The 12,712-nt window shown below is 36.6% G+C and overlaps 1 protein-coding gene across 5 annotated transcripts in view; it reads right to left on the reverse strand.

Moving 5' to 3' along the window:
* Nucleotides 1–499: 499 nt before the first annotated feature.
* Nucleotides 500–12,712, reverse strand: part of LOC149772680 (BCAS3 microtubule associated cell migration factor-like) — a 161,874-nt gene continuing 149,661 nt past the window's right edge. For 2 of the 5 annotated variants that reach the window (XM_089947487.1, XM_089947488.1), the window contains one exon: nucleotides 500–6,579. In XM_089947487.1, coding sequence (XP_089803613.1) covers nucleotides 6,440–6,579 — 140 coding nt within the window. In that variant the 3' untranslated portion in view covers nucleotides 500–6,439. The remainder of the gene's footprint in view (nucleotides 6,580–12,712) is intronic. The other 3 variants (XR_016417618.1, XR_016417617.1, XM_089947485.1) reach the window with 3 other exon arrangements.

Here is a 12,712-nt window from a genome sequence, read left to right on the forward strand (position 1 = left end):
CATCAGTAAGGAAAGTTCCTCTTATATTTTCATTTATAACTTTGATAATAAATTGTTTTGGTGAAGTTTTACAGAACCTGTTCGTTTTGCTTGTTTATGTTACTTAGTTTGTCACCATAGAGCCGTAACACTTGCCTAACATATGTAAGTCACCCGCATACTTGGTGAAGGTATATAGTCGAGAACATAAAACTTTGGGCAAAATTCAACTGTTTTCTTCGAGTAGAAAAAGACACTGACCTTTCAACGTTTGACCTTAAAAACGACGGGCATCTTTTCTCCCCAAAGTACAAACCATTCGTCAAAAGTTCAGATCTGATATGTAGAATTTATGTTGTACAAATATCATTTTTCTTCTTTTGGTCAGTGACCTTGACCTTCGACATTTTAACTCGAGGTATTGCGCTAAAACAAAATTGATAACAGGCGGACGTTCGGTCGGACATGATCATAACATAATACGCTCCCCCTTACGCCGATCGAATACAAACACAAACAATTAAGTTTCGCATATTTTAAAATCAGGTAGGACTTGACGTGAGCTCCACATTTATCTCAGTAATACCTGGAAAGAACTGTTTGTGTCTAAAGACAAAAGCTTAGTATACATGGATAAATCATTTTTATACTAGTATCTACAATCTATTCACAGCTGTTGAAAAAAGACATAATTGTAATCTAAAGACGACCTAAGCAAATATCGACAACTCTATAATACCTCTAACATAATGCAAAACAATACAAATACAAATAGAAAGCCCCTATACAATAAGGGAAGTATATATTGATGTCAAATATATTAATATTTAGAGGAAATACTTTTTAAAAAATCCATAGATCTACAATAAAATCGAATCGTCAAATAATTCTCTCTCACTCATCAGTTGCACAATTACGGGAAAACGCAAAGCATGCTGATATTTATACCTGATTATATGGAGAAACAAATTATTCACTAAAAAGTAGAAAGGGTAAACATTGGACTCAGAAATGTCCCAAAGAGAATTTTAAATAACAATAAATCTATATATGAATTAATACATTTCTAACCAGCATATGCATTACATATATAACAAATGTGGCAACATTTCTCATCGAGAAAACACTGCATATTGAATTTCTTTCTTAATCGCGCACTTGTCAACAATGTTTGTTAAACTAAGTACTTGTTTCAATACTTGGTTGCTATACCAAGAATATACAATCAGCGCAACTCTAATTGCTTTTGAAACAATGAGAAGTGTTGAACCATACTGGCTTGGATGATAAATAAATGATAATGGATAGCCCATTGGTGAGTATCTCTAGTGTACTAGTTTTTCTGTTTGCATTTGTATTAAAGGCAGTTTTCTTTAACAACTTGAAAATTAGTATTTGCCCAGAGACGTGCTTCTGCCAACTTTGGTAAGAGAATAAAATCCTAAACATCTTTTTAACATCTTGGTTAAAACTCTTGACATAAAAAGAAATGTCAGTTTGAACAATTCTTTCCTTACATGAAAATAATATGCGTAATATTTTATGTGTAAAATAGATAAGTGAAACGACAATCTATCATATTTTGCCCTGCTAAAACTGAAAGACTATCAAAATAATGAAGTATTTGGTTCTTTGACAGCTACAAAATAGATGAATAAAAGTAAATGTACAAAAGCTTAAAATTAATTCCTCAAACTTTCATTTAAAACTTTGAAAAGAAAATTAACGAATGATCCCTGAAAGTAAACGGTCAATCTAAAATTTTGGCTTAGAATATTGGCTAAATGAATTGAAGAATCATAAAATCCGAGTTAAACACGTCAAATAAATAGCATCAGACATTCTTTTAAATCAAAGATTTTCCTCTAACAATTTAACTATTGTATTACACAATGGCTTTAGATAATGAAAGTTTCAATGCATCTGTTTGGCAGACGGTGAAGTTACAACGGTGTCAGTTTGTACAAGGTACATAGTAGAACCTTCCAAAGTAACGTCCGTCAAGCTTAGCATGCATACATTCTTACCAAATAAATAAAACAGACAGTCGGCAGCACTCCTCAGGAATCCTGAAAAAATTAAGATTGAAAGTTGGTGGCAAGTAGGTAGAACTTCGGGATGCTTCGATTATTCCCCTTTCACTTCAACAATGAGTAAGCTTTACGAGGTAGATTTGGATGTCAACGTTTGTTTGGTTCAGCTGCACCTTTAACACATAGCATGCTGAAGAACTGGGAAGTAAGTGATTTTGCTAATGTCACACGGATGTAGCTGGCCTGGGATGGGTATCGAAACCAGGGTACTTGGAAGAACGTTAAATGACATTGTTCAACCAAGTCGGCATTTCTTGGCTACCTTTGTTCTTTATTCAGCTGAAAAAAGCGGTCCATAATAGCATACATAATTTAGTACATACTGAAACTGTCATGCAAAGTGGTTGAATAAGTTATGACATTTTAATCTTTACACGATGCATAGTGATAGTCGCCTGGGTTTCGAAGAAATCCAAACTAAAACTTGAAAAGAAGGATGGGTGAATGAAACATACGTGCAATAACGTACTATGACTTGACGCAGAACGTTGTCTTGCCTCACCAAACACCCCAATGCCCAATGTACTTTTAACGTTGAAACGTGTATAACATGTTTGGCATATATATATATATATATATATATATATATATATATATATATATATATACATTGGGAATCATGGCTGGCTTTTCGTGATAAACTTTAAAACTGCAGAGATACGAAAGAATTCACTAACAATATTTTTTCTTCAAAGAAACCAAGTTGCTTGCTTCATAGCTCTGCTACCACAGGCCATATCACCTACCTTATAAATCAAGATCGTGTAGCGGTTGCTTGAGCCATATGGAAAGTTTACTATCAGTTCTGAAAAGGTGATGTGATGTGATGTGATTTTGATTTTTAACGTAGCTTTAACAATTTTTCAGTCATATCGCTACGATGTCTACAATGTGGCAGTTTATAGTGATGTCTAGCACTGGGGCATCATGCCGCAGACATGTAGCATGATGTCCCACCCAGTCACATTATCCTGACACCAGGCCGACCAGTCCTAACACTAACCTCTTAATGCTGAACGGCAAGCGAGGCAGCTGTTAGTACCATTTTTTAAGTCTCTGGTATGACTCGGCCGGGGATCGAACCCACTACCTCCCGCATCCGAGGCGGACGCTCTAACCATTAGGCCACCGGAGCGGTGTAGTTTTGAAAAGGTATATCCCCCTTAATTAAATGCAGATAAAATAACAAGATAGTTCAGTATGTTTAATATGCAATCGGCAAACGTTTTAAGAACAGTAAAGGTTTTCATGATAATGAAAGACACCTATATCAGTGTAATTACGACTAATTATAAAATAAATGTAGTTTTAATCCGCTAACTGCTTTTCGCACATGCACATAACAAAATTTTCATAATGACTTACAGGTAAAAGTTTATTACATGCATAATTATTGAGTTACACGCCTGCTAATTTACCTGTTTATTGAAAATCAGGCGATAGGCATCGATGGCTATGTTTCCCACATTCTTGATATCTACCATGCCTTTGATTGGGCAGGCCATATTGAGGAGGCACGCATATTCCATTCAGACTGTGTAGGTAACTAATATTCAGCGTACAGTCTGAAGTAATGAAATGAACATGATATAAAAACCAAATGTTCCACGGAACCATGTGGCTCCTTTGGATCCATATGTTAATGTGCATCCCCTCCCACCAGACAAACACACAAACTCCCCATTCGACTAACATAAGCTTCAACGAAGAAACTTGACCACTGTTGATATTCCATCCTTGACCACCGGAAAAAGGTCCCATCATTACTAACGCTCTTGAGAATATAATAGAGATCCCGAATCGAAACGTGCTTAAACTACATTTTTCGATCAATCTGAGTTTCATTTCAGGGATTGCTCAAAGAAGACATGTGTGGCGATTAAGATTAAAGCTTATTAGATTAAATGCAACGTAGCGACTAAGAAGGATTTTTTTTTACTTAACATTAAGAACAAAGTAACTAATGAGTAGTACAAAAAGAAAGTGAAATGTCGCTCTCGGAATCGGCTTAATACTAGGAATGTAAAAAGGATTCATAGGGTTTTCCTTGCCTGTTCTCCCATCAAACGGAAATTTGGCAGTAATGCTCAGAGCGTATGAACCAATGATATATTCTGGGAAATTGTTAGTAATGTACAGAGCGTCTGAACCAATGATGTATACTGGAAATTTGGCAGTAATGCACATAGCGTCTGAACCAATAACGTATACTGGAAAATTGTCAGTAATGCACAGAGCGTCTGAACCAATGATGTATACTGGAAAATTGTCAGTAATGCACATAGCGTCTGAACCAATGATGTATACTGGAAGAACCAATGACGTATACTGGAAAATTGTCAGTAATGCACATAGCGTCTGAACCAATTATGTATACTGGAAAATGGTCAGTAATGCACACAGCGTCTGAACCAATGACGTATGCTGAAAAAGTGTCAGTAATGCACAGAGCGTCTGAACCAATGGTGTATACTGGAAGAACCAATGACGTATGCTGAAAAAATTGTCAGCAGGAAACGGTCATGATGAAATCCATATCATACAAACTATATTTAAAAATTGCACGCAGAATCCGAAAATGAATTATGCAAATGACTAGCAGATTAGAAATATTGTGTGAACACCTCTACCAAGAACTGAACATAGGCATATATATATATATAATGATATGATCTCCTGATTTACCACGAACAGCGTAAACAGTGCAGTATACGTGTGCCCAATGTTTAATAGTCCCTTATATGCCCAATGTTTAATAGTCCCTTATATGCCCAATGTTTAATAGTCCCTTATATAGGTAACATAACTTTTGTGCAGAAACAACTTTTCTTCTTTCAGTCTTAGTGATGTTGAACATTATCATTTTTACCCCCAAATAAGTAGACTATTTTTATGCACCAAATAAAAACCATCCACAATATATGACCCAGTTCTGTGATGCAGAACTGACGTTATTGTACGGAAAATTTTTGTCTTCTTTCGGTCATAGATGCCCTGGCCTTTGACCTCTTGTCCCCATATTAACAGGAATATTCGTCACCCAAAATGAAACCCATCCGTAATGCTTGGTTCAGGTCTAAAGTGTAGAGCTAATGCTATCACGCGGAAACCTTCAGTTACAGTGGTCTTGATCTTTGATCACAAGACCGATAGAGTACTTCCTTATTCCAAAAGGAAACTATCAACAAAGTCCGGTAACCACTGATAATGGAGAGTTTACGTTACTTTGCTGAAACCTGTTTTCTTCTTTCAATTAAACTGACCTTCACCTTCGACCTTCTGACGCCTTCTCCCAGTGACCACGATAACATGCAAACAATCCACAAAGATGGGTAACTTTAGATAGTGGAAAACTGAAATTGGTCGTGCAGAATCCATGTTCATTTTTCATCACAGTTGCCTTAATCTTGGAGCCGGAGACCAATAGGCTTCTTCCTTACCCAAAGTGTATGACAGAGATGGGCAACCTTTCCAGTGCAAGTGCCGCATACACAAATTTACACCTTGTCGCGGGCCACATAGTTCATTAAGTAAAATAATTAATATTTGAGATAGCAAAAACAAAAGATTTTTCTAAATAACATCTAATTCATTTTCAGTTGTTAATATGTTGTTAATATTTGAAAACTTAAACTTAAAGTTCAAAAGAAGCACATTTATTTGATAAACAGAGTAACATAAACAGAGTCAGTGCGAATGACGACTTGTTCCTAGGCCGCATGAAAACCCTTGGCGGGCCGCACGAAAGCCTTGGCGGGCCGCATGCGGCCCGCGGGCCGTAGTTTGCCCACCCCTGGTGTATGATATCCATCGAGCCTGTTAACCGTATATGGATTACACAAGGTAATTTTATTATACGAACGGTCATATGGCTAAACATCACAAGATAATAGCATCCGACTTATAGTAGGTATATTAAAAGTAGTCAGTATCTGATTAGTTATTGTAAACAAATGTAAATAAAAACCTTTAACCACTGCTTATAGATCCCTGCCCTGCAGTAATGCTGTATCTTAGTACATGACTGTAAAATTAAGGCTAGCAGAATATTAACATGTTGCCAATTCAAAAATGAAATATAGTATAAAACCTACCCATTTATCTGTCTAAGAAAAGACTATTTCATACCAAATTCACACCTCGCAAATGAAGGTGTATAGTTTGCAAACGTTCGCATCGTTTCCAACAACTGCCATATACCAAGTCCATTTACACAAGGTATATAGTTGTCAACAACAGACTTCGTATGGTCACATTTTCTCTCAGGATGCATTTCTACAACAATTTTCATCATAGCAGACCGACTCAACCATCTAATAAATTTAAACGGAGGGGAGATAAGAGCCCATTCTTATCAAAGGTAACGTTTATGTTGTCCCCAGTGAATCTGGAGAACCACCATCTAACAGGAACAAGCTTTCCACATTTTCAGAATGGCGAGGATGTGACATACTTATGCTTGATCCAGAGCTACTGCTCAAGTTATCGTTGATCCCGCAGAACACATCTGAAATAATAATAATAATAATAATAATAATAATCGCACCAGTGGCAATAGTAATAAGTTTAAGAAGAAATATGTCGTTGTACTTACCAATGTTAATCTACCTGCCATGTTGCATGGATCTATGGCACTGTTTCCATTGAACTACGTTAAAGGCAAACTTGTACCAAATTAAAAAAGCGTGTAATATAGGTTACCGTGATTCAGCTTTGGTAAGAAGGGTTTTGTACTCATCTAGACTCATGTACATTCCAAGTTGCAAGATATCGGTGACAAATAAACCATGAGAACACGGCCTAAACGACAAAATAAACCAACATGTGACGGATGGCCACCATCATGGCGGGGAATTCAAAAGTTTACTGTTAAACAGAAGATCCCTTTAATAGTTCCTATCTTTCTCCATGAATATTTCAATCCATTGTACATATTATTGCTCATGTTTTTTAAAAAAAAATACAAATATATATGTATTCCACATATAATTTCAAAATAAAGCCCGATCGTCATTACCAAAAATCTATCAATTAGGGTTTTATAAAGGAAAGACTCGCATATTTCAGGGATCTGGGAAAACAAACAAAGGATCCAACCAAGCTCTCTACTTATTATTATGTATAAATGTGAACTTTTATAGTATTTCGCACTCTTCATGTGCCCTGAGCTTTGCGGTAACAATAGTTTTCAATCAAGCAAATTGGGATTAAGGGTAGACCTATGTCCATTCCCGCAGGAAACAATCAGTATTAATACTACTTTGGGGGTGAAAATTTTCCGTTCAGTATGAAACACATTGGACATTGTTTCTAAAAGAATGTTGCATACGTATAATTCCTAATGTTTCCTCTATACAACACAACATCAACTGGTACTGCTTGTCACCCAAACAGTATGTCATCGAATTCACTATCTCATTCTGGAGAATTTCGTTTCAAAACGTGAGGCTGAATGGCTTCATTGGAAAGGGAGGAGTTGCATTTTGGAGTCAGAATTTATATTTCTTTCAATTATTTAGCTCTATGACAAATCATCTGAATATTTATTATAAGCAAGTGTGATCTTCCTTATCTGATCGAACGAAGCAGTAGCATCTACAAAGAATTAAGCTAAATAAAAAATGATGAGTTGTGAAAACTAAAGATACTTCCAGAGATTGAATCGCCATGATTTGTATTAATACCACACCCATCCCCAGTCTTCCAACATCACCTAACTCCTTCGTGACTATGATCAAGGACATATAAGCCCAAACCTATTACATACCTTATTTGTATTCCTGCTATGAAGACATGTGAAGAATATGATTTAACATATGTTTCCAGTCTCACTATAACTGCAATTTACGTAGAAATGACCTACCTGGAACCCCAAGAGGAGGCGAGGCATACAAATGGCATCGTCTCGCGGATGGTTACCCACACATGCATCTTGTGCATCAAGGTTGGTGAATTTTCAACCAGTAGTTAAGAAAGAGATAGCTACATATATAGCGATGTGTATTTACCAAGTCAAAGGGTAATAATTAAATTTTAAACATCATCCTATTGCCTTTTTTTAGAGTGTGATATTTTTTGTTAACAAAACTATCATATGTTATCTGTATCGACAATGCCGACCGGAATATATATTCAAAGTTATGACCAATGGAATTATCGCTGATATTTACCGACTGCCCAAACGTCTGAACTGAGTCAAAAGAAACAAATTTTAACATGTTTTGGTAAGTACTGTACACTGTTGAGAACAAACACCGGAGATGTTATGACAAATTATCAGCATAAGATACACGATACAATTTGTAATACTGCAATTATCAAAATGTCTCTATCGTAGTAAGGTAGTGAAAGGACCGAACCTATACAGGATCAAAACCGCTGAGAGAGTGAACATTTCAATTTTAATATCAACATTTTTATGCTGAAATATGCATCCTGTACCCACCAACGACAGCAGAAAAAGATAGCGTGTCAAGAGATAAGGAGGTCAATGAGGAGAGTAGATCTGACACAACGATCACAATTTTCAAATTCAGTCTGCATAGTAAAAATCAGAGTGTTTCTTCCTGTCACGAACTTCAATTTTTTAAAATGGTATCACTGATTATTCCCCAATTTATCATGAATTTATCCTAAACAATAACCAATTTTCTATTCAGAAACATCGGTGGTTCGATTGATTACTTGTTCGTTTTTACTGTGTTGTCTATGTCATTGCATTTATTTTTCTGTGAAACTTTCGTCTTTACTTTTCTTCATTTTGTTTTTCAACTATTATGTCAGTGATGTGATAACTTCATTGTCATTTGCGTGGCGTTTTTATCGCTACATACTTAGTGCCACCTTTAGATGTCTATGAATAATATACATGTAAACGAAAGAACCCTTGATAAGTTATGAAAATGTGGTACGATTCCACTGCTTTTCTATACTTGCAGGTAGTATAACTGTTAAAACGAAACAAAGGTATATATATATAGGGGGAGAGAGAGAGAGAGAGAGAGAGAGAGAGAGAAAGAGAGAGTTATGTGATGGGGGGGGGGGTATAACTCGTGTACTTAATGATATGGAATAATTGAAAAAACAACCATTTCAAGGTGTCAACAATAAAAGCATGTGTACCGAACTTGGCCGAATCCAAACATTTATTGATAAACTATCGCTGCAGAAACCAGAACAAGAGACCAGATAGTTGGGGTTGGGGTAATAATTCTAACATGATAAAATATGAACGCTAGAAATGAAACTAATTTAAGGCCCTATCTGTATACAGGAGTTCAAGGATAAGGACGAATTTAATGGGCATTTATCCCTTAAAAATTACAGTTATCGAACCCAGATATTTAAATCACGAAGACAAATTTCTTTACTACATTTTGCAAGCATTCCTCATTTTCTTCATTAAACCGGTCTTCATTTGCTGATTGATATAATAAATCACGGTTACAGGGTTGGAAAACTGGAATCAAATTTGTTAAAGTTTTATCAATATAAGAATGTATGCCAAATTTAGTTGAAATAAAATCCATCGTAAAGTTATGTCGCAGAAGCCAAAGTAAGGAACGGAAGCCGATGATGAGGCCCATAAAGGAGGTGACGGAATAATGGAAATTGAACTCATTCTAAGACTCGTAATCATAAGGTAACATACTCGGTCTGGCCGAACTCAAACTAACATTGATACATTTATGATATGGAAGTAGTTAAGTGGGATACTATACGTACAATGGGAATTAGCATTACGGAGACCCCTGGGACAATATACGTACAATGGAAATTTAACATGGCGAAAAATCGTGGGTCAATATACGTACAATGGAAATTTAACATGGAGAAAAACGCTGGGCCACTTTAGGGACAATGGGAATTTAACATAGAGTTTGGGTCTGTCTAGGGACAAGGGAAATTAACATGGGAATAGAGTTTGGGTTTGTCTAGGGACAAGGGGAATTGAATATGGGATTTTTTTTTTTTAAAAGGTTTTTTAAATTTAAATTTAAATTTAAAAAAAGGGGTAGGCAATGGAAAGGCTATCTCTTTTCGAGAAATATGGCTGGCCCTGAAAAGGGCCTTTGGGTTTATGTTAATATTAATATTAACATAGATGGCATCTGTCACATCTTCTTCTTCTTCTTCTTAAACTCCTTCTAACTACCGGTCCATACACAAGTACCCTCTTGAGACATCCTTGTCTTTCTATGTAAACTCTCCTCATCCATTGACTAGTATCTGTCCTATCAACAACAGTCCACTTGGACCTGACATACATGAGCATGTCCGTCCTAAACATCATGGAAGACACAAGGGTGGATGACTCAATGAGCGGGTACAAACACAAACACACAAACACAAACACACAAACACAAATACACAAACACATACGCTAAGAAACAATAAACAAATCCATAATCTACTATCCACACAATCGTACGTGAGCGGGTACAAACACAAACACACAAACACAAACACACAAACACATACGCTAAGAAACAATAAACAAATCCATAATCTACTATCCACACAATCGTACGTGAGTGCGTACAAACACAAACACACAAACACAAACACACAAACACAAATACACAAACACATACGCTAAGAAACAATAAACAAATCCATAATCTACTATCCACACAATCGTACGTGAGCGGGTACAAACACAAACACACAAACACAAACACACAAACACATACGCTAAGAAACAATAAACAAATCCATAATCTACTATCCACACAATCTTACGTGAGCGGGTACAAACACAAACACACAAACACAAACACACAAACACATACCCTCACACTATCTTAAAAAAGAGTTAGTGTTTATATTCACACTACTCTACCTACACATTGGCAAATTGATCGTTATTTCTTTTCTAGAGTATTGGGTAGCCCTGAAAAGGGCTGTTTTTTTGGAACTTCATGGACACCTGGTTAATGGTGGCACCTTCCAGGCCTGGCGCCACATACACATCTTATCCCCCAGTTACTTTTTACTTTTTTGGGGGAGAGAGCAGAGGCAGGATATGTCGCTTCAGAATCCCAATTTTCGCTCTCTGGGATTCTGAAATTTATTCTTCTTCTCTTCTTTTCCTTCTCCTCCTCCTCTTCTTTGTTTCTTCTCTCCTCCTCTTTGTATCTTCTTTCCTCTTCTTCTTCTTCTTTATATCTTCTCTCCTCCTCTTCTTTTTTTCTTCTTTCCTCCTCCTCTCTTATCCTTCCCTCCTCCACAATCGCTTCCGCGGCCAGTTCATTCAACAGGCGCCTGGCATATTCCAGATGCACATGAAGTTCCAACAGTTTAGACAGTCTCGTGTTCATTTTTGGTGTTGATCAATCAACAAGGGTAGCTAGACTGCCCAGCGAGTTTCAATTTATAGTGAAAGCGCGGACGTGAAGGAAAACATCCCCCTAAAAAAACATAAAATTGATGTTACCTACATCATGACCAAAAACAACAACGCGCGGACCTAAAAGAAACACTCACTCACTTTTTTATGCTACCCATCACTATTTTAAAATTTTTTATAAATCACTTCATTAGACTATCCACATACGCAAAGCAATCCAATCTAACTCCAAATATACACCTCAAACACCAAAAAAACATGATTTTAATCTACTATTCATACCAACTTACTTAAGCACTTACTAACACACAAACACATACCCTCACATTTTTTAAAAAAGAGTTAGTGTTTATTTTCACACTACTCTACCTACACACATTGGCAAATCGATCGTTATTTCTTTTCTAGAGTATTGGGGTAGCCCTGAAAAGGGCTGTTTTTTTTGTTTGCTATGGCATTCCTTTTTTAGTTTCTAAGAATGCGATGTCCTCTGAGGATAGACTTTCTGGCGATAGGTCTGCTTCTTCGGAAAGAAAAGAAGAACTCTTTGGTGTCGATACGGCAATCGACAAAGCCTCTGTCAGGTTCAGGTTGCAGCTGCTGCTGCTGCTGTTGTTGTTGTTGTTGTTGCTGCTGTTGCTGCTGTCTCTGAAGTCTGTACTTCTCTGTCCATTCTTCTTTCTCCCTGTTCATTTCTTCTCTGAAGAGCTCTTCTATCAGGTCTTCAGTGATTTTTAACATTCTCACATTCTCTATTTCTTCGGGCTTCGGTATCAGACTGTGTCTGACCCTATGCAAATTCACGTAGGCTTCGTTGAGTTTAGCTAGTTTGGAGCACATCTTCTTAGGAGGATGAGTCGACAATGGATGGTTAGACTGGAAACAACCCGGTTCTTAAAGTCAAAGCGCGGACGTGAAGGGAAACATCCCCCACACGGTTTTTGAGTCGCAACGTTTAGTGAGTGTCATGAGAGGGATAGTAAGAAATGAAAGAGCATCAATCCAACATTCTTATAGCTAAACAAAAGACAAAGGCATTTTTTTCAAAACACATTTTTTATTCAAAAATCTCTTAACACTAAACAACAACTCTAACATTTTTAACAATAATCCAACATCATAACATCAAACAATTTTTTTCAAAACACAACATTTTTTTCCACAGTCTCATCACATTCCATCTTTAAAGTTTCTCCACTAGGTAAAGAGGGATAACAGTCTTCCATGGTTTCTAGTAATCTAGGATGACTTCTCTCAAACTGTTGATTTCTATGGTATTATCGAATTCTGC

Source organism: Sinohyriopsis cumingii, unplaced genomic scaffold (genome assembly GCF_028554795.1).
Source record: "Sinohyriopsis cumingii isolate HCF-2022 unplaced genomic scaffold, ASM2855479v2 utg001276l, whole genome shotgun sequence".
NCBI classification, from domain to species: Eukaryota; Metazoa; Mollusca; class Bivalvia; order Unionida; family Unionidae; genus Sinohyriopsis; species Sinohyriopsis cumingii.